General features: G+C 43.3%; 1 protein-coding gene across 1 annotated transcript; it reads left to right on the forward strand.

Moving 5' to 3' along the window:
- The first annotated feature begins 10,051 nt into the window (after positions 1 to 10,051).
- On the forward strand, positions 10,052 to 20,214 carry LOC131886729 (uncharacterized). The gene is made up of 3 exons (XM_059235130.1): positions 10,052 to 10,070; positions 10,547 to 10,731; positions 15,043 to 20,214. Exons 1-3 carry the CDS (start codon positions 10,052 to 10,054, stop codon positions 19,519 to 19,521), a joined length of 4,683 nt encoding a protein of 1,560 aa, XP_059091113.1. The 3' UTR covers positions 19,522 to 20,214.
- Positions 20,215 to 23,369: the final 3,155 nt, after the last annotated feature.

Genomic DNA, 23,369 nt, shown 5'->3' on the forward strand with positions numbered 1-23,369 from the left:
CATCGACCGAGAGTTTGCATCGCGAGCAAATTAGGCTGATCCGTTTTTCGGGCAGATGATGGGCGAAAGTTGAAAGGTTGTTGGGGTGTGGTTGCTGATGGTAGAAGCGCTGCCCTCAAATGGGTGGATTAACACTAGTTACCGATTAAGTGGCAATTGAAAGCTCGTACCAAACCTGTAACATCTACTTGTTTTCCGCTTAATTTTCAGCGAACTAGCCCAGTCTGTAATGGGACACCTCGAAATAACTTTTTTTTTTCTAGTTGGGAAAAAGTGCGAAAAAATGTTGGAAAAAATGTGAAAAAGTTGGGAACAGAGCGAAAAAGATGTGATAATTCAATAAAAGACCATGGCACAAGGTCAATTTTAGCCCTGCTTAGGGCGATTTTTTCTGACGCAAAATTACAGGCAAACAACTGCATTTACTGGGCTATCCATTCAGTTTCTCTTTTACAATTACAATGTTTTACAATGACATTAGGACACTTCTTAATTGACACGGATGTTATGGTACACAAATAATATAATTGATTCCTTTCTAGAGTCTAGTGCTATTGCTTGGGCACTTATGTTTGCTAGATAATTTTGGTCTTTGATTGGTGATGGCCAGTATGGCTAGCTCAACTGCAACTCTATTTTTAGCTGATTTTCCCTAACAGAAAAAGGAAGTTAGAAATGATATAATTCCTTAACAATTAAATGATCTGGCTGGGGGTTTAATACTTCATCTGATCATGCAGTACCAAAGAAAATAAAAAAAGTCCCAAAATAAAACAAATGGGTTAAGAAGTACCAAAATGATCAAACGGTTAAAAATGTTAAAAAAAGTATGAAAATGGGCAAACAAAAAATTAATGTCGTAACAAAAGCTGAAAAAAATTGGGAAAAATGGCAAAAACGTTGGAAAGTTGGAAATAAGGCCCAAAAATTTCTTTCCGCTCCAAATGGCAAAAAGTAGTGTATTTCAGGACTTCAATTTAGAAGTCCAAGACTCCAAATAAATTCTAGTTGCCCATGAATTGTCTTAATCCATTGTTTATCAATGGCTGGGATATTTAGAAACTTGGAACACCATGTCTTTTTTTATTTCTAAAATTGCTTAAAAAATGACCCAAATAAATATTTCTATCCCAACGATGCTAAAAATACACCATTTGAACAATTTATTGAGTGAAGGCATATAATGTTATGAAAAAAGAGATATGATGAGCTTTTGTTGAACATATCATTGTAAGAATGAACTGCAAGTCTTCATATTACTATATTTTGAACAAATTGAATCAGCTCTAACGTGTTGTGCAAATCTCCTCTTTTTTTGGGCCCAAAACCTCCTTTTTCCCTCTTAGTGACTCTTCTGAAGACACACCGTGACATGAAGCATGAAAAGAGGTTTTTGTTTTATTTGGGACTTGCAATAAAAAAACGCATTTTTTAAAGATATTGCTACTATGCATTTTATTTTCTAAATCTAGCAAAAAGGCTTTCTTGTTTTTGTTGAACTAACCAAGCTAGCAATTCAGTAGCGTTTCAAAAATTTATTTCTTGCACCTTTAATTCCTGAGGAAGCAAAGCTTTATTTAGATATATTTTTTTTTTTTTCAGGACTATTTTTCTCATGATAAGATCATGAAAGAGCAAATAATGCCAGGGCATATGATGAATAGTTCTAACTAGAGCTCTTTGGAACAGAACTGTATTTCACTATTTTAAGATAGCTTGGAATTACCTTTTCATCGTCGAAAAAATGGAATGAATTAATGTAATTTCGTTGCTACTTGTTTGCATGTTCCCGTCTCATCTTGAAGTGTGGCATTTTGTGCGTCTTTCGTACCAAAACAGAAGTCCAACTTTTGAGTCTTGGAGTAATAACGTGACTCTTGTTTGCGACCGGGAATGACGTCACGAAGGCGAGACGAAACTACCATGGGTGGCCTCGAGGTCACTTTAGTTGCTCGTAAGTTGTTCACTCAGGCTCATCAAATCATTTTTGGGATCCCGGTCGATTCCTCAAATTTGGGACAAGCCTGCATGCATGAAACAGATCACGGGCATCTCTGTAGGTAATGGTCATGCTAGATGATATTGCGTGCAATGATGGGGGAGCCTGCATTAAAGATGGATTCATCTAAATCTAAGCCTGATCAAACCTCACGAATACAGAGTGCATTGGGGTAGGCATTTTGTGTGAAGAAAACAAATTGGGTTCAAGGGATGGAAAAAATCACGAAGCCAAAATCTAAATGATTATGTAGACGATCGTTTTCTGAGTCGCCTCCCGCATTTTGACCCTGAAATCTGGCCTAAGAAACTATTTTTCGTGATAACCAAGAAATTTAAGTTGACTTCTCCAATAACGTGACAAGCTGGTCCACGACGGATTGAAAACTTACGACGGTATTTTGACCTTTCTCAAATGTCATGGATGCCCCTTGACAAGGTAAATGGGTAGCCGGTCGAAAATCTGCCAGCTTGGTTTCCGGTTCACAACAAGTTGCAAGGGAATCATTGGGCGCTCAAGGTAATTGTCTGGTTGCTTGGAAATCAATCTCATCCCTTGCCTTGTGACCCGGCTTTTTATTGACCAAGGCCTCTCTTATTGGTACGTGGACCGCGCCATAACATCTTGTTTCCGAACCTGCCACTGGGTCATGTCATATCTTTTCCTTCCTCATTGACCATCTTCGATCCTCAGTTTGGTATCGTTCATTGCCTCGGGCCTTACAAAGGGTCCCTAAAGCGTCGGTTTTCAGGCGGTAATCCTCGGCTCAGTTACCTGGTACCAACAGAGTGGTGGGAAATCTTCGGAGTAGGGCCAAGGAGGGAATGCGTACAAACAGAATCCTGGAGAATGACGCTTGAAATGAACGAGACGCTTGGTTGTCTCATCTTCTCGAAACCGCCTTTCGATTTAAGCGCGTTGCCGCGTCATTGTTGTCATGTTTTATCCCCAAAAGTGGCTGTTTTTTGAACGTCCATGCGTGGGATGGATGTACTGGATCCCTTGGATAAAATGTCAAATAGGTATGGACAATATTGATGTTGCGAATTCGAATCGAATGGATGTCTTGGTAGATTGGGTTAAATAAAGCAGAAGTTTGATAGCATGCCCTCGAATTTGTCGAAAAGAAGGCCCCATTCGTACATTTTACCCAAAGGGTTGGTTGTTTGAAGTGTAATCTTTATTTTGTTGGAGGTCACGATGAGACTCGAATGCCTCCACATACAACGGACGGCTACTTGGTTTTCCTATTGTTCTTCTCGATTGTAATGTGTTTTATGTGAGAAGTGGTCTGTGCTCAATTTATTTCCGCACGCAACTCCGGACGTCGTGAATGAAGTCGACCCGTCGGGATCTCTTGGAACAATGATGGATTCGTAGACGTGAGGATGGACCGACGGAGCTCTAACCCCCAAACGCGTTTGGTCTGCTCGAATCAATGACGTCACGACGACATGCGGCCAACGAAAAAAGTTGCCGTCTCTCTCTTCTTCTTCTTCATGCAACGCCAATGAGGATCGTCTCCATGTTTCGTGCCCACCTGTGAGCCTTCAGTGGGGACCATAGCGTCCCTCTCAGGTGCGACGTTGACGACGTCCTCCCTCGCCTCCTTCCCCCCGCCTTTATGAGTGGAAATCGGGTGCTTTATACGAACGGCATCATCGGACCCCTGCTCGAGGATGGTTGGTGTTGGTGGCCGTGGAGTGCCTAGGCGCATTCCCATATGCATTAGTAGGGCGAAGAGGTTGGTTCGTCGCGACCTTCCCGAGAAGTCGTTGCCAAAGCAATAATCATGTCGGTCGGCGTCGGATTCTCGAAAAAGTGCTCATCTTCAAAGTGGCTAGCTACGTAGGTCGGTGCTCAGTGCTGAAAGGCAGAGGCTGAAGATGGCCCGAAATCCCGAATGATCTTGCCTCCTTGGAATCAGTGATTGGGTGACACGGGTTCGCGTCTGACACCCCAAGATCAACCCCCTCGTAAATGCATAATTTGTCCTTCCAAAGAAGAAGATGAAGAAGGAGAAGACCGGACGATAGTCGCCCCAGTGACCGAAGCAAAGAGACGTGGTGGTCAAATGTGCTCATTTCCCTGACCAGTCGTGGTACTCGTTGGAGAACAATTCACTATCCAACCAGACACGACGTCGTCGTTGTTGAAGAAGATCTCCAATTCGAGAGTGGCCACGAACCCATTCGCTCTCCAAGGTCTGTCTGATCTTCAACTACCACTTGAAGCACTTTCCTCGAGAGTATTTTTTCCAGTTTGAAGAATTCCACGGATGGAGGTGGCCTCTTAATTGAGAAGTGCGTGACAAGTGTGACAACGACCACCGACGATTCTGAATCGGTCAAGTGTTGTTAGAGACAACAGACAGTTTTCGTGAGTGCGACCTCATATGTGATACGTTCAAGATGATAGGGACTAGTCTTTCATATTTCAACTCCAAACACTGGATTCCTTGTTTAGGTAAGAATTGAAAACATTAACGACAGCTAGTCTCTGGCATCCTCAAAAAAATTAGATTTGAACTTGACGCGAATGTGGCAAACGGTCCATGTGTTTGGCAAAACTTCCCCTTCTCTAGAACGATTAATGATTTCCAAGATACAGTTTTCAATAGGAGGAATAAGTGTTAATAACGTCATTGTTCCGTTTCGCCTAACTCCGGAAATCAAGTCATTCCCTGTCCAGGTGCTCGTGGTAAACGAAACCGCAAAATCGCAATTAAGAAAAACTTTTCGTCACCTCCCGACTTTTTAGAAGCACGTTTGATTTCGGGCTCGACTTAGTAAGTAGTTACTTTACTATGTGATGCGAGTCTGTTAACAGTGTGTTAATTCTGGAGACCTCAACGCCGGAACTTCGGTCAGAGTGAACTCATTTGCCGATGATGTATCACCTTGGAGGAATCCATTGTGAATAGAGCCAATCTAAATTATGTTGTCTACTCGTATGGAAAAAGAGACAGGGTAGTTTGAGACTCAAAGAGCGGAGTAAGAATACAATTACTCTTTGCCCTCTACCCGCATAATCCATGGAATATCTATCTCTTGGGGTGCTTTTAGTCGCTTTTAGTCGCTTTTCTTCCATAATGGGCATTATTTTTTTCAAAGAATATTTTAGCTCTAATATATGGCCTCACGAACTCACGTCACAGTTTCGGGAACTTTCAAACTGTGTGAGCTCAGGCAAAATAATGACGCCTTTATTCATCTTGCACAACATCATGATGTTCAACAAATTCAATTTTGATCCAAAACATGAGTGATTTATCATCGCCATGGTGCATTCCACTTATATTTCTCTTTCAATCACACCCACATGCAAGTTCAATCACTTTTAGCTCAAGTCCCATTTGCTTCGAGGGCTGAAAGGTGATGTTGCCACATCAATGGATCGTCAAAGTAGGCACATACGAGTACTATCAACTAAGATCCTTTTTTCATTAGAGGGAGTGCAAAGTGGTTATTGTAACATTGGATTGTTCAAGTATGTATGGAAATGTCAAAGTTCCCCATCTATCTTGAAGCGGGTAGTCGTTTCCTGTTGTTGATTCATGGGCAGCCTTGCCAAACTTTCTTCAGCGTTCTTATCCCGAAGTGTACAAGCCAGATCTATCATGGCATCTATGAAATTGACGTTCAAGGCGGATTGGTATTTTTTCAATTCTTCCTGGACAGACTCCTTGAGCGACGTCAATTATAAATCACTGTCACCTGTTAATGTTTCTTGATGTGATGCAAGTACCCGTGACAGTTGCGGCGGTGGGTTCATCCGGCCGTTATTGTTGTTGGTGTTGCAATTGTACAAATGGTGATTGAGTTTATCGCCAAAGTGGAGATGGAAGGAGCCAAAGGTGATGGTGGCGAATGTCAGTTTGTGTTAGTCCCTGACAAACAATAACGGACCCCATTGAGGGTGCTAATCCTCAACACTGATTGACTATCCCATTGATAAAAGGCGCTTGAGGGTAGGCTTCCTGTGATTGAATGCGGCTAACTGAAATCTGAGAAAGAAACTGAATCCAAAAATGGCCCGTTCAGAGCTTTTGTTGTTCTAGCTCGGCTTCCGAGTTGGCTCTTGGGATGATTATTTATGATGTCAAAAGTATTGCGAAGACATTCCGAGTGTTTCATCAAGGTACACAAACACAACATGTACCTTCCGAATGGAACTTCCGATTTCCGTTGAGGCGGCTGGGGTTGGAAATGTATTGTGCTCTAATGATATACAAATAATGATCGGTGAGTTGTTGCTCCTTGGATTCAAATTCCCACCATTGCTGCATTAGTACGTATCACGGCTGGACGAGACCTGACTTGTAATATGTTTTTTCAACTGCATGATTGACGTGCTTTGCTGTATCATCTTGCCAGACCTTTTATTGCGGATCAGACACCAAATATGGATTCGAATCTCATCGGCCACCATTTGTCATGGTGGCATATCCTGGAAAACTACAAGTCAGGAATAAAAGACGTTTTAACCAAAGGTTCACTACTGAGTTCAGAAACGAGGTTAAATGTATAGGGAGACCTTCAATTAAGTGTAAAATGCAAAAAAATGAGCTCGCTTTGGAATGCAAGATATCATTTAAGCCGCTTTAAACATTGATCCGTCTTCCTAGCCTAAAGGGATGGTATGTAATAACCTGTTTCCGTTCAGAAGGCAGGAAAAATGTTCAATCAAATATTTTCTATTTTGACTGGAAGTAAAGTGCCTTGAAGGAAATAATTGGTAATTTTTTTAATTGTGATTTCTTCTGTTCCTGAATCCAAACTGAATACCGGCAACTAAGTAACCTAGAGTGAAGTCAATCATTTTAGATTTAAACCGTATAAGATCTTAGAGAAAAAGATTTTTCGGGAAAATATTTCCCCCACCCATTTAGCTTTTTTTGTGGGAAATCCAGATCTTCTGCTTGGCAAAGACCTAAAACGACTCGAAAAAGGTGGAAATGGTGTTGCCAATGTTTCACGCCCTACCTCCCACGAGGAGGCATGTTTTATGTCGAAATGGCAACAAAAACGTATCCGCTTTGTGGGACGTGGGATCTTTTTCTTCCGTTGTCTCATTAACAATAACACACTTTGACACACTCGTATTGATTAGGACAAGAAATAGTCGCGCTGTCGTTTTGAATCCCATCGAGCTGATCAAATTAGCAATACATGATCATAAACAGGCCTACAAATTCTTGAAACATGCATCCAACCTAATGGACCAGACAGTAGCTGTGTCGAGCGTATCACGAAAACATCACGAATCACGAATTGAAAGACGTAACTTCAAACAAAGACACTGACCAAGAACATTTGAATATCCCGCAAAGGTCAAGAAAGGTGTTGCTCAACTTTCCTAAAGGTTGCTTATTGTTCTCGTCCTGCAACAAAAAGACATGGTCCAACAAAATTCATTTACAAGCATCGTAAATTATGCGGCTGAGGGGTGTGATTGAGTCAGGCCTTTGTTCCCTATTCAACCACCATATTCCAATGAGTCAAGAGGTCACCCCAATGTGTAATGTGATTATGATCATTGGCTTATACGATGTAGACGAATTCCACATGCTATCTGCCTCAAAAACAAAAGCCATCACCCTGGGAAATGGACGTGTATTTGCGGTCTACATTTGTACCGTTTGCAAATTAATGAAAGAAAGAAAGAAGCGATAATTGGGAATCGATTTCGACACAAAGCAACCCAGAGATGACAACCACCGAATATCCCACGTGCGAGGGCAAATTTGAAGTAGGTGGGGCAAATTATGAGTACTGAACACGCATAATAGGTATCTTTCTATGCGAGCGACCATCTGTAATAGAACTTCATAGTCTGGTTGGCTTGACACCGTAAATCATTGTGGGATGCTCGAAACAATTCTCCCAATTTAGTGCTATTAACATTGGGTAATGAGGGGCTTTTTCTTATGAATACATGCTGAGACAATGGCGAAGTGTTGACGGTTTGAGGCGGACAAGACACCCCCGTTATCGTTATGGCACTCAATACCAACCATCACATGGTACTTGAACGGCTGGTTTATGGTATATATTTTGACGATTCAGCAAAGCTGATGAAATTAGGGTTTGGTTAAAGCATTGGCATGTCGTTCATTGCCAATGTCTTTTTGTCATAATTAGCATTGCTTCTTTTAAACACTTTACGTACTCTGGCGTTTCAAGTCTAGATTAGGGTGAAATATCTTGGATAGGCTTTAAAAAATGCAATTTGCTTCGCACACAGTGCCAGAATGCAGTGAAGCAAGGTTCGAACCCTGAGAGCTCGTTTGTCATTTAGATATATCTTTATGCATGAGGTGTTCCTTTTTTTGGTTGGTGGTCGTCAATGCGTTCTCGGTCAAGGTTTCCATCAATACAATACCACTTGATTTCGCTTTACCAAAGCTCATTTCCATCCATCTTGAGGGAAGAAGAAGCTATTTCAAGAACCTCGGTTCAGCCCACCTCATTCTCCAAGTTAGAAAAAAAGAAAAGAACCACCTATTTGAATGGCATTCATTCATTGGGGCAAAAAAAGAAAATTCAACTAATCTCGGGTTTGTTCTGCTAGCTATTTGGCACGACTGAACAGTCTGACAAGAACGCAAGGAGAAAAAAGTCCCATATTTCCTGCCTCTTATTTACCTTACGCTTCAAAGGGGTTCCTTGAGCTGTCCTTTCGTGTCCAAAATTAAAATTGAAGAGGCTTCACAAAGAAAATGAAAGTCACCATACCTGTCAGGTAAATGGCTCAAATCGGGCGATTAACATTTTTTACTACCTTCCGAAAGATAGTGTTTCCGCAAAATCTCGTCATTGTAAGTAAGACCATAATGTCCATGAGTGGAAATCTAAAAAAAGTCTCAGAATAAGGCTTGCGTAGAACTGATCCCCAACTTTTAAATACTTTCGTATGAGAAGAACTTCACCCGAATCTGTAGTTGTCCAGTTAAGAGGATGCCAAGCATATCAATACACTTGAGTAATGAACCGTCATTAGAACTTCATTACTCAATGGATGCACTATGAGTCAGCATCCCATTAAGGGTATTATATTATTCTCCTATCCAGACCTCAAGGACGGTTCCTATGGATAAGCGAATTTGTTTCTCTGACCGAGGAGGACCTTTTGAAATGGATGAAATTTGCAGATACGCGTATCTGAAATGGGAAGATCCTCTATGCTGATTGTACCCGAAAAGCAGCTAACTTGACAAATAGCAATGGATTGTTCAATTCATGCCTTACTTGCAATGCATGTTCCTGGATTCCATTTTATTAGCCATAGAAAGTAAATGGAACTGTACTTCTTTGTAGAAATTCAAGATGGATAATCAATCCTGACTAGCGAATTGATGGCGTGGTTTGATAAGGGACTTTAGTCGTTCTTAATATCATTAAAAGACAATAAAGATAGCAAATCTCCAACCCATGCGGAATTAGGGACGAACGTCACGAGTCTTATATCTATCTAAGTCACCATTGGGAAATTATTCATTTGTTTGAATATCCATGAACTCCCCTCCATGTACGTATACGTACCATCTCAAACCTTGCCCGAGAGCTAACATATCAAGGACATTCTAGGGATTTCCCCAAATGTAACTTCAATTAAGCTTGAAGCCATCAAACTTCCGCCTCTCTTTACCCATTGGGGTTGTTACTTCAATTAATCGCACAAGGGCTGCCCATTCTTCTTTACCACGTACGGAAGCTTTGGCCGGATGACCGTAGGTAGCTTGACTCACAGTCATAAACGTTCGCGATTCCTTTGGAGTGTGATACGTTTCTGATGTGTTTGTTGATAGTTGAGTCTCGGATCTGGTTATGGGAAGATGCTCCATGAAATCGAGATGAAGACGGAATCTTCGTTTCATCTCTTTTGATCAGTAGCTTTAGCTCTGAGAGAGTGAGTGAGTGACAAGAGGTTTCTGGGAGATGATCTGAGAATCTTTTAGAAACATTCCTTCATTGCAAAGTGCAGATGCATTGGCGAAGGAGGAAACTAAATCTTCTGCTCCGTTGATGAAACCAGTTGTCGTGGCAAAACATGACGCCTCTTTCACTGGGTACGCCTCAAAGGCTTCCTGTCGAAATTAAAAGTCACATGCAACTCCTCGTGTTTGCGTGGCGGTAATTCTCGTCAGACAAATGTACGGATTTTTACTGTACTAATCTGGAATTCCGTTTGACTCAGTAAAAAAAGAGCCAAGTATTAGTCAATCACGATTTGTGATGACCCTCGATAAACAGACTTTTTATTGGGGAGCAAGATGCTCAAATAGATTAACAGCAGATTTTGATTTTTCGCACCCCAAGGTGGCAATGATGACGACCTTCCACCAATTATTACCTAACGATAAAAGCGATGCTGAGAGATCTCACAATTGTTTTTTTTTCTGATATCCCACTTATGTATATTTAATCTCGTGGTTGGTGGAGAGGTGAACTTTTTACCCACCTCATCGTGCATCGGTTTAGAGTTATTTTAATGGCTTAAAGGGAAAGTATTCTCACCCTTGTTTTTCCCTTCTCCACATTTCAGGTTTTCTTTGGTTGTCGCTATGCATTTCCACTACAGAGACTCAAAAGCGACCGCCCAATTATTCACCCGACAACATCCCGGAGACGAGTTTCACGTGCAAGAATAAGATTACGGGCGGTTACTACGCCGATCCGGAGGCTGAATGCCAGCTTTTCCACGTGTGTCTTCAAATTGATATTCATGAGGTAAGGCCATCTACGCACTAAGGACAACTTCGATACACTTGTACTAGCTAATATGCTGGCATTAAGGAGCTTGTACATTTTTGGTCACCCTGTAATCTTGAGCCAATTTGCAAGGCATACAAAGTTGTCAAAGTTGAAGAAGTTTAAGCAAACACTCTTGATGACTCGCATCTTGATGAGATTCCAAAGCCCCTGGCAGATAGAATTCAAGACGCAACGGTGTTGTGCCAAAACTAAGAAAGTCTCGAGTCATCAAGTTTTTGCGTCGTAGTGTCGAAGGTAGAGCCAAATGTCGGTCTTCCACGGTGTTCCAAGAATTGTTGGCCGACCGAAAGGATCTCAAGATTATTTTTCGTATCGTTCATTAGGGTTGGCACCGTGATGCGGGATTAAAGAAATTGTTGCTCCAAGAGCAATCTCACTTTAAATATCCAAATCATGCCGTGCCAATAGCAGCTCTTTTCTGACACCCTCGCGAATAGCAGCAACTAATTCAAGGCCTCGTTTTGTTGGCGATATATGGATCTGGGTCCAATACTCAGGATTCTGAAGTCGTGAGGATTTAGAGTCGAAAGATGTTTCCCAATTGCTCTAAATGCAAATGACTCAAAAACAGGGTCTAAGTTTTATTTAGCGGAAAGGTCTTCTTGGAGAAGATTGCCTGCTCATCACATAAATTCAGCAAGGACGACGACCTACGTCTGATTGTTTCCGTAGCATAAATTGTGAAGCATCAGAGGCTCAGTAATCGTTGTAAGGGTCTGAACTTTAAAAATAGGCTCAGGTATCCACTTCTTTTCCGAGATCCTCAGGCCATAACTAAAAAGATGTTGGGATTCCTCAACCCATGCCCTGGCCAAGCCAGCCCTATCTGATACAAATACGCCATACTGGCGGGCATGTTCCGTGTTGCGAATTCCATTGGACAGGTCCTTCGACTGGGTAAATTGTGAGCTGTGCTCATGACTGAGCACAGTTAAGAAACATTAATTTCCCGTACTTCTTCTACATCCGCTTTTTAAACACTCCAAGATGTACACAACTTTGACTTGGACCTTTAGCCTTTTGGCCTTGCTAAGTTTTGTTGGCCTGTCTGAGCTGAAGGAACTAGCTTATAGCTAGTTGTTAATGACATGGCACCTTTACGCACGAACGTTCGTAGAGACTGCATGGACTCACCATCGGATGAAACAAGTGTTCTTGTCTTTCGCGCTCTCTGATGAAGATGATATTTTTGCATTGTTTGAGTAGTTTGGCAGGAAGGATCTGGGAATGTGAATGGCATACCTTTACCACTTGAAGATGGTACTCGAGACGACAGTACTGTTAAAGCACTCCCAAAATAGTTTCTCAAATGTCAAAACCACTTCTTTGAAGCTGTGTTTGCAATGACCCTGACCTTTTAAAGAAGCGCCCCTTCTTTTGGCTCCTTCTCCTTCAATACCCCGTTTGAAATAGTTTTGGTCATATGTGCAGACAGGAGGGCGAAAAAAGCTAAAACCCTACGTATGAGCATCGGCAGTCAGCACGAAGTAATCTCTCTGTCATGAATCATGATCTTCATCCAATCGATTGAATGGAAGAAGTCACAAGCCCCATTTGGCAGAGCCTTGTCCAATGTCGTGTTAGGGCTAAAAAACCGGCGAAGTTTACTTTCCTTACGGGACTCCCTTGCCATATCATAGTTTAAGGAAGTGAAGCATTTCACTGGGTTTTTTTTTTTCGAAACAAAGTCTCGGTACGGATCACAAATTCCCATTCACGTTGTACACGTACACGTAAATGCGATTCAATCGAAAATTGCTGTGGAGAATCCTGGCCGGCTGCGCCCTAGTCAAGCACAGGAATATAGACGAATTTGAAAATGATGAACAGGAAACACAACTGTTCTAACAAAACAAGTCTTGGAAATCGAGCGCAAGCTTCCTCGACTAGATTTGAACATCGGGGAATTCGATTAAAAGTTTCATATCTCACGTACAAAGTACGAATACAACATGTAGTCAAGTTTCAATCAACATTTTTTATGTCTGAATGGCAAAGTCAGTTATCAGATTATTAATTTTCAAATTCAGATGGGCAGTGTCATGGGTGGTATCAGATTGGTTTTCCACCTGTGTGTGTGGTTAGCGTCTAAATGTTTCCTTGAGAAAGGCCGGGGAAGGGGGGATTCGAACCAAGGGCCTCTCTTATGCCATAAACTGCGCTAGCCACTTGTACACACCTTTTTTAACTCCTAAAATGTAGCTACGGGGATGAAATCACGTAGAAAAAACTCTTTCCTTGGAGGGAACCTCTTGGTCATAAACACAAATATGTCGTAATTGAAGGTCTCGTTCAAAAAGCCAGGTCTTAAACAGAGACTTGTCGATCTCGATTTTTGACGACTTTTTTCGAGTTCCCAAACCTCAGGGATGTCAGCATGTACAATACGTTCATTGTATTGGCAATTTTACTTAATTCATTTCTTTAGCAATATAATGAAGGGACGAGCAAGCGAAAGTCGAGGCCTGATTTTGAGACTAATGGAGCCTTGTCGCTAGAATAGATGGGATACATATGTTTACCTCGTCTTGTGTTGTATGGCAAAGCTGGACTCCCGCGTGGTGCCTTTGATTGCTTTGTTTTGCAAATTGCGCCTAATATCCTCATTTCTTTGACATAATTATAATCCTCTCGGAGGCGAAGGCACGTGCTAGAATGAATAGCGAAGAAGACCTTGCATTAGTTCGCTAAAAATAGCCCTCATTTCTATTCAGCACTTAAGAGCGACAACTCATTTTCCAAGCTCGAAGTTACCTCAACCCAACCAAGAGAAGGCCTTGAACTCCATCATCTTCGTCTTAGGAATTTCCGACTCGAAATAGCTGCTTTGCGGCTTCGTTCGTTTCAGTTCACTGATCCAGAAGCCTTGTTGGTAGATAGATCGTTGAAAATCGTTTCTCTGTACTCATCATTGTCAGATGGGTCGTTGATTTGGTGAGCAAGGCGCCCTGAAGAGAACCACAGCTAATGATCACAGGAAAGATCTTCTACTCTTCTTCACAATGAACATGGGCTATGAGTTTCCAACCAATTTTAAGATTCCACGAAACTCGACTCTCAATTCGTCGAATCTTGTCATTCTAAGTGGCTAGCGGGGCTTTTATTCAGAACTCAATGGACGTTAATCCGATATGCATTTTCTGAAGGATCCCAAAGCCAGACCTTGTTAAGACAGTGCAAGGTCACCCACCCTCTAAACCTGTCCTATTTGAGTCTAGTGGAATCTGTGAGGGGATAGATAGATTGATTGATTTCGCTGCATCCGTTCGTTTCTTGATTTCAATAGTAAGTGGTAGGCTCAGTTTCGACTTTTGTTCATACAGTCTGTACATAGGGAATGGGATTGGAGGCGATTCGAAACTTCTTGTTTTTGTGTTGGTTGCCTCATTCACTCACGTGTGTATGCACCTAATGATGATGACGATGATGATGATGATGATGATGCTTTTTGCTCTGAGCTGCATCCTAGACTGATAGACCATGAGCAAGAGACGAGCCTAGTGAAATGAAGATGATCTCCTTGCTGTTCAAGGTGGAGAACAAAAGATGATGATGATGATGATGCTAGCTGAACAGCACTGTTTGAGAGCCAGGCAAGCATTTTAGGAACCATCCACGATTGTTTCCAAAGATTTCTCAAAAGCAACGATTTATGGCTTGATGATCAGTATGGTTTTCCTTCGGCTAAAAACAACAACAACCAAAACAACAATAAGAACCAAATCTCAAGGACTCGAGGTCAGATTGTTATGATAGACCAGTGCCAACAGATCTATTGAAAAGAGCATTCATATTCTACACATTCAAAGGTGAAGACGGCCACACTAGTTTTGTAGAATGAGGAAAAGTATCCGATTCTGTTGTCTCGTTGGTTAAAGCGCGTGAAATTAGACATTTGCCGTTAGCCAAGGACATACCAGGGCCAAGATGAATAATGCATGAAGACGAGGTTAGATGGGGGAAGGGGAAAGGTCAATCCTGATATGGGCTACAGACGCCATTTCCACAGATGTGCTGAGGTTCACTTGACATTAGAATGTGAAGACCTCATGCAGGCAAATAGGAGGAAGTACATGCATGCAGAGAGCAAGAAGGGTAATAGTAATAAGACACAAAGGACAGTACCTCCGTTTTCGGTGTCAGTGCAAATACCATTCAATAAGATCCGTTATTACCTCCGAGAATGTTTCTTTACTCTTCCTGGACCAGGACGACCCAAGCATGAACCAACTTACCGTTTTCACTCTCTCTTTCCTCTCTTTGCAGTTCCGGGACTTCAAATTTCTGTGCCCGAATGACACAGTATTCGATCAACAGAATTTGGTCTGCACCAACTGGTTTGAAGTAGATTGTCAACAGTCCGTGCTCTTGTTCACCAATGATTTTGGACAAAAGCAACAACCATCCACGCAACCAGAGGCGCAAGACACCCTTTACGAAGATGCCTATGGAGAAGATAACTACGATTATTATGAATACGAGGAGGAGAACACTCGCTTCACCACGCCTAACCAACAAAACGAGGCCAATCATTTTTTAGCCAATAGCTCGCCAGTGTTGACTGGAAACCGCGACTCTGGCAGAGGGCAGAATACTAGGATTACTTCCAACAACGGTTTCCAAGGAGGTTTAGATTATGATGAGGACGAGGATGTGAGCACCAGACCTTTTGGGCCGCGACATAAGCAGCCTCTGACACCGAAACGGCCTCCCTTTCTCTCTCCCACCACAACTGCCATTCCCATCGGAGTTACCAAGACCACTCGACGACCACCACGTGTCAAGTCGAATATCCACGCGAATCGGAACAACGGTAACCGATTCAGGCACAAGAACAGAAACAAGGTGACGATTGACACGAACAATTTCGAGACCAACCAAGGGTTCGACACGGTTGATGAGATCAACAACTTCAACAGTCATGTAAATGACAACCAAGGCCCTGTGGTTCGACCCGACGGTCGACCACCTAGAGTGAAATCCAACATCTTGAGAGGGCGCAATCGCTTCAACGAGAGCCCCCGTAACAAGATTGGTCACAAGGTCGAGCTTGTTGATGCCAATATCAATTTCATCTCTCCCATCGACGAGGATGAGAACACCAATAATGAAAATGTTCAAGTGGAGCAGAACACATTCATTGGAGGGCCCGAGGTCAGACCGGATGGTCGTCCTCCCAGAGTCAAATCCAATATCCGCAAGAACAATAACAATAAAAACAGGTTCAATCGCAAAAAGTTCGGCTCACGACAACCGCAAGATAACTTTTCACCATTCAATCAAATTCCGACAGCCTCTCCTTTGGCTACCATCGGAACAACCAAAAGTCCCTTCGATGGATTCGGACCTACCGTTAATCCTGGATTTGGTCCCATTTCTCAAGGAACACGCGGACCCTCCTCTGTTGCACCATTTGAACCCACCGTTACGGATTCGTTTGCTCCCTCGGGATTTCAAGCATTCCGTCCAACGACACCAAATTCCTTCTTCCCATCGAGCAGCCTTGCTCCCTCGACCTCTCGACCATTCTTCAGCCCAACTCCTGGGCCGAAAGTGCACCCCTTCTCGACAAAACCCAGGAAAGAACGACCTCAATTTGTATCGACCACTTTCAGACCACCCTCCATTTCCAGCACTGCGCGGCCTCTATCCATCTCTAGCACTGCCCGGCCTCTATCCATCTCCAGTACTTTTGGACCTGTCGTCGCGTCCACCGGACGGGCTCCGACCATTTCATCCACCATTGAACCTGCTTTTGAGGCTTCAACTCCGGAACCGTCTCAAGGGAACAGGTTTGTCCAGGAGAGACCACGCAATGGATTTCCTTCATTTCCACGTGCTCGACCTCCGGGTAGTCCACCTCGGGTTAAGTCCAATGTCCTGCTTAGACAGAGAGGAGGCGCCAAAAGATTCAGAGGTCAGGGTGGTGGGCGTCAGGCAATTGTCCGAAAACGTCCTCGTGTCTCACCCAAGCCAAACATCTTTTTGGAATCGGAAGAACCCGAGTTTGTGGGAGAGATCGACGAATTCGACGAGGAACCACGGACCAACGTCAATATCAATTCTCCACCCACTCGGGTCCGCCAACAACCTCGAGTCAAGTCTGATATTTTGGCCAAACAGAGGAACAGAGGACGGTTTGCTGGTGGAAGAAGGAATAAAATCAGAAAACACAAATTTGGTATCGCCTCACCTCTTCCTCAACCAAATGCAAATGATTATGAAGATGATAATGATTATGATAACGACGATGGTGGTGCTTTTGGCAGCAATTCGTTCGACAAAGGATGTTCCAACCCTTTCAAGTGCCCACCTGCGAGAGTTGCTGATGGGCGTAGACCGAGGGTGAAATCCAATATCAAGGCTAGGAAACGAAATTTCCATCATGTTTTCAAGAAGGGAAACCGCATCACCGGCCGAAGACGTAATAAGAATAAGAAAACTCGGCAAGAGCTGAACCTCCTCCTGGCTCAACTCACACCGCAAAGAGGCGGCAAGTCGGTGGCTGGAAACAATGGCATCAATGAAATTGAAAACGAAGTGGATGTTACTTTGGAACCGTTTTCGGATTATGAAGATCCACTCGTCACCACTCTTCGACCCAGGGGGAATAATTTTGCCCGGCCTTTGTCGGTGCGAACCACAGCAGCTCCATTGAAGGTACCGGAAACTAAAAACGATGATTATTTCTACGCCGATGACTTTGAAGAGGACCCACCGTTCACGACGGTCGTCCCACCTGTTGAGCGTACTTTCGCCCCAGTACGATCGACGACTTTCGCCCCGGTGCGATCGACCACTTTTGCCCCCGTCTCCCGACCCACACGCCGTTCATTTTCACTTTCATCCAGATTTATCCCCACCCCATCCAATAACAACATTTCTCCTGTTGCTGCGACATCAAGGAGTATTTTCACACCAAAAGCTCGGCCAAGTTTCTCTCGCTCATCCAGGTTCACAACCACAACGCAAGCCCCAGAAATCACCTCCACTGCTTCCATAACCACCACTACAACTTCTAGTGAGAGGCTCATTTCTTCAACGGAGGACCCTAAGTTGGATTCATCACCTCCGACGCATGGGTCAAGACCAAGTCATTTACTGACCAAGGAACAACTTCTGGCCCACTTTAAGGGAACAGCCACCATTAAGGGTTTACCGGATTTTACGCTCACATCGGCAAACAAGTCAAGTTCTCCCATTACTCATAATCAGCCCACTTCCTTGGATGGACGCCGGTCTCGATTTAATCCCAGAAGACGACCAACTCCATCGCCTCACAAAACGCTAACAAATGAACAGACCACAGAAGCAGCCCTTGCACAGGAACCGGCCCGTATTACGGGGGTGGCTTCTGGTGCCATTTTGACCCTCCCACCAACAACCACAGTGGAACCGCGATTACCCCCAATTGTGACTTACCCACCTCGACGGACACCAAGAGTCAAGTCTAACCTTCAGATCGCACAAAAGAATCGATGGCAAAGGAAAAAACCAGGGCAGAATGAGCGTTTGGGCAAAAAAGTGAATGTGGACTTGTCCAATATAAATTTTGTTGCTCCCGATGCTGTGACCGAAAAAGTCATTGATGATGTGACCGAAAGGGCTGATGACGTTGTCACTGAGAAGGCTGCTGTGCCTGTGACCAAGAGGGTTCCCGGTTTGGCTGTTACTGCAGGAGTTCGATATGAAGAGGAGGATGTGACAGAAAACCCGCGGGGAATCTCCTCAACCACGACAGTCCAGGCCATCACTTCTGATCCTATCTTTGAAGAGGCTGAACGAGATCCGGAGCTCATTCCCCTCAGACCGGATGGAAAGCAACCCCGTGTCAAGTCTAATATCAAGGCCCGCTTGGCCAACAGGGGAAAACTGTTCAACCGAAACAAGTTCTCTCGCAAAGTGGCCACTGTGCCGGCTTCAGACCAGACCAGATTTGAAAAATCAATCGATGCCAGCACAAGTTCGGCGACCAAGTTGAATCCCGACGATCATCTTCCGTTAGTTAGGCCAGACGGACAGACACCTCGTGTCAAGTCTGATCTAAAAGCCAAGAGTCGTTACATCGGCAACAATGGGTTCAAGCGAAAACATCCTTTCCGACATCGTTCTCGGCCCAAGTTCTCCTCGTCGAGTCGTCGGGGTAACAAGAAGCCATTAATCACGATCCGCAAGCAAATCCAAGCCAACAACAACAACAACAACACTGATGCCGATGATACTGAAGAAGACGACGACACCGCCGATCTGAGCAACACAACATTAAACACCCTGATCAATGGCGATCAAAAGGAAGAAGCTCAATCGTCGCTGTCTGTGTCCAATTCATCAATAACAGACACCCAAAAGCCTGTAACGAACCCAAGCCAATCGTCGGAAGAGCGTCGCTCTAATGATACTCTTAACACTTCCGCGAGTAACTCCCGACGAGTGTCTACGGTTCTGGCTAATTTGATAGAGAAGCACTCCAAAAAGAGGCCAGATTCCTCTCAGTCATCGTTAGAGGTAACTCCAAAGCCCAAGAGTACTTTCGAGCCCACACCATCGCCATCCTCATCCTCGGGATCAGCTAGTACCCGTCTGTTTCCACTTTTAAGCGGCCAAGTCTTGAATACGCGGGCCCTCAACCCCACACCTACCACTCGCATTCTGAATACCCGTGCCGATCAGAGCAGCCAAGCCGCAACAGAGCCAACCGTTGCGGTCAAAGAGAGCCAAGAAAGTGATCCCCTGCCCAACGTCTAGAGAAGGTCCTCTGGGTTCAATCTGGTCAAAAAAAACACTAAGCAATCAATCTATGAATCGGTCTACAATTGTTACTTATGTACGGAAAGGGAAACCCTAATCAAAACACTTGTTGTGGCATTGGAAGTAATAATACTCATCTCTAGTCACATAAGCAAAAAAGGTTTGGCCTGCTCATTTGCCTGGTTTGGCTTTTTGAACTCCTCTCCACGCCCTTCGTTGGCAGCTGTGATTACGTTGTAAATTTCCACGTTGGCTTTGCCGAGGAAAATTTCGAGAAAAAAAATTGACGGAGACAGATTTTTGTTAAAGCTCTTCTGATGTGCAAAGCCTATTATTCCATCTTTCCAAAAGAGGACTCGTCGAGCAACCAGCCAAAAGCCATGCGATATTGCTCAAAATTGCATACCAGAAATTCGGTTTTTATTTGCCATAAAACTCTCAACAAAAGTGGCCATAGGATGAAAAGACGTTTCTTCACGTGACTTTCGGAAGAGCGTTCATGGAGGGTTCGTCTATCCCATTTCATTTTGTTTTTTACCCCCTTTAACGCTCGTCTAAACCGAGGTTCAAGTAAGAGGCATCTCTTGTGTGAGTGTTTGTGTCGATTGTATTCCATGAATGATGATGATATTCTCTACCATTTCCATGTCCATTACCGATGTCCGCGAGAATGCAAAATAAATTGTTGAAACAAAAAGAAACCCCAGCGTGTTACAGCGTCTGTTTTTGTTCCACTGCCGAACTATGAAAACATTCTCTCAAAAAAAATTTCATCACCCAGGACTATTCAATGATCGTTGGCTAAAGTGTTTCATATCTCTTGCCAATCCGGTAATCGGGCCTAGTCATTGTGGGCCCAAATATGGCTCGAGCAATGCAAACATTTGGGCTTCTGCCCTTTTAAGATAAACATCTTGATCCAGAGTCTGGAGTCGTCTACACCAGGAGATTACTACCCTGATCCCCTACCCATTAGTTTGGGCTACTACCATAATGCACTTGACACCCAATTTTTCCCTTGGGCGCTCGTTCATGGTTCAAAGATCACTCGGTCATCCGAATAACATAACAACCATCACCTGTCGCAAGCACAGGATGCCAACCTCATGAGCGGTTTTGATGGTCAGGCCAGGGACAGGTGAAGATTCCCTGGGACTAGGAAATACAAGAATTCAAAACCGGACATCTAACCTTAAACTTTGCGGTCGATGGTTAATGGTTCCAATTCCGGCTCATGATTAGGCCAAACATTCAGTTCAATCCACTTGGGATTTTGTGGATCGTCACTGAGAGAGATGGTGATTGTGAACAAGCCAAAAGTGACATCCCCTGGCCATGACATCAGGAATGCATCCTCTCAACCGGTTTTGAATGGAATTCTTGATATTGAGGAATGACAAAACATCAGGGTGGCATTGCACCAGTCGCTCCAAGTCTATTTTATGAGCTCTCGCTCTCACTCTCGAAAGAGTGAGGAAGACATTTTCATCCAAGCTTGTGAGAAGCTGACCACTTTTCCGATTTGAATCCCACCTATGAATTTAAATACAAAAGAGAAATGCTGGAAATGCAATTTTGAACGCCCGAATGCAGTTATATTTGAATGGTATTACCCTGACGATGACCTGACCTTGGTAACGAGGTGTCAAGAGGCCATTCGTGTCGTGCTAGTGCTTTATCAAAGCGAAATCTTGATTTGACAACGACTTGAAATCTTTAAACACCCTCTTTTATGAGCGTCGTTGTCGGTCTTTATCCTTGGACATCAATCTTGGCCATGTGTCAAAATAATTGGGCCTATCAAAGATAACTAATATGCTCGTCCTGAGGGTCAAAACGGTTAAGATGGAAGACTTTGCGAGGTGAATATTAATGCTAATTTGAGACTTCTCACGAATCTCATTGTCCGGATAATGTTGGAAAATTAAAAGCCAGCATGTTTATCGCTGACTCATGAAGGAGGAGAGGAAACACACTCTGAGAGGGAGAGAGGGTGTAAGGAAAGATTGACAATGTTGCTGTCTGCAGTGCAAGCAATCATCATCGGTCTTCTCGAATCATGTCTGTGAATCACTGTGAACATTTACACTTTCTTTTTCGAGAACTCATGCGTAAACAAACCATACATGGTCATGCCCATGACCTTGAAAGTCAATGAAACCATCATTTTTTTCTGGAGGAGTTAATCCACTTTTCATGACGAAAACGTTTACTTCCTGTGCATGTTTAAGGCCTCTTATTTCCCACCAACTTATTACTGGGCTCTCTCTTTCTCGCATATTCGACAAAAACTCAGTTGGCTTACTTATAAATGACGTGTATGATTATATTAGTTAATCGAATATGGAGCACGTAAGAATATGGAGACATGATCTACACCCGTTCCATAAAACGAAACACATGGCTTTAATTCCAATTGTCCACAACGAGACTTTCTTGACATTAGAGCCCTACTTTTCTGTGGACTTTGAGAGACGAGGGCAATCGAAGAACCGCATGAATTTGCTTCCACTTCAGATGAAGCAATGAGTATTAAAACGAGTGCTTGTTTGCTCCTAAGTGAGCCTGTTCCTTGCGTTAAGCATTATTGATGATAATGCTCTTTCAAATTGAAAAGCTTTTAGAAGAATGCTTTCAATTTGAGCGTCATTTTACTCTGGCCAAAGCACATCAATACCCGATTATCGGCTATTGTTACGGCCTTTTTGAAATGGATTTAACACCTTTGGCAACTGTTTAGAATTCTGATATGAGGAAGTGCATAAAAACTAGTCAAGGATATGGAAATGATGCCCCGAGTCAGAAGGAACGAAGTAAGAAGAAGCCAAATAACAAAGTAGTCAAATAATGAAAAGTGTGTATCGCAATATTGTGTTTTTGTTTGAGTCCATGCCATGCAATCCGATGGACTTTTAATTATGGGTCCTTCGTCATGCTCAATCTTGAGATCTTAACTTGGGAAGCATGACCCACATTGAATGGATAACATGGATCTAACCGATCAACAATTTCTTTTCGCCATCCTCCATTCATTGCAAAGTTCATAAAAAAACACCCAACAAGAAGAGGACCACAGCCTGTAAAAAACATATCAACTTGCATTTTGAGCGTCATTTGTAGACCTGGAATAACGTTGCAATCAGTTTTTGATCACGTCAAAGCCGAGTTCAGTAGTATGCAGTTTTATTCTGAGAGTCAGATTTAGCTAGTCCTGCCAACTACAGTACTATGGTTGGTTCGGTGACAGGGGATAAACCATGGTTAGTTTAGATCCATGGTTGCGCTTCTTCTTATATACGTACAATGTGCAGTGGGCATCCACAGGTTTTGCTCTGTTCATCGAAATCTCTGAAACTGAGATCTGAGAGCAGGTCTCGTAGATCTATTCAAATTAATGGTTATCCTCTAATTAATGAGTCAGAGCCACGTGGCTTGAAGTGAATTTCGATCTTCCTGGATAGAGCTTGCTCGCGTAGAATGGACAAGGACGCCTCCAAGTTCAAGTTGCAACAACGCCAAAAGCGGACTAATTGCTATGTTGTAAAATGAAGCATAAAATTTCAAGTTACAATGTTCCTTACAGATCTAGCAATTAGCTATCCTTCTGCTTCCCCGTTTTTACCTCTCAAAGACAGTTGCTCGTCTTCATGAAATCGTATGGATAATGTGGATAAGGATCTCTTGCCATGGGTTTGTATGCGTTCGAAGAGCAACGTTGATGAGTGTGCATGCGTGTGTGTGTGTGTGTATGAATGTGCCCATTGGCTCAGGACGACTAATGATTACTACCACTATACTCCTTTTAGTACAGTACCCCAGAATGCGCGGGAAGCCGGGAAGCCCGT

Source organism: Tigriopus californicus, chromosome 9, assembly GCF_007210705.1.
Source record: "Tigriopus californicus strain San Diego chromosome 9, Tcal_SD_v2.1, whole genome shotgun sequence".
NCBI classification, from domain to species: domain Eukaryota; kingdom Metazoa; phylum Arthropoda; class Copepoda; order Harpacticoida; family Harpacticidae; genus Tigriopus; species Tigriopus californicus.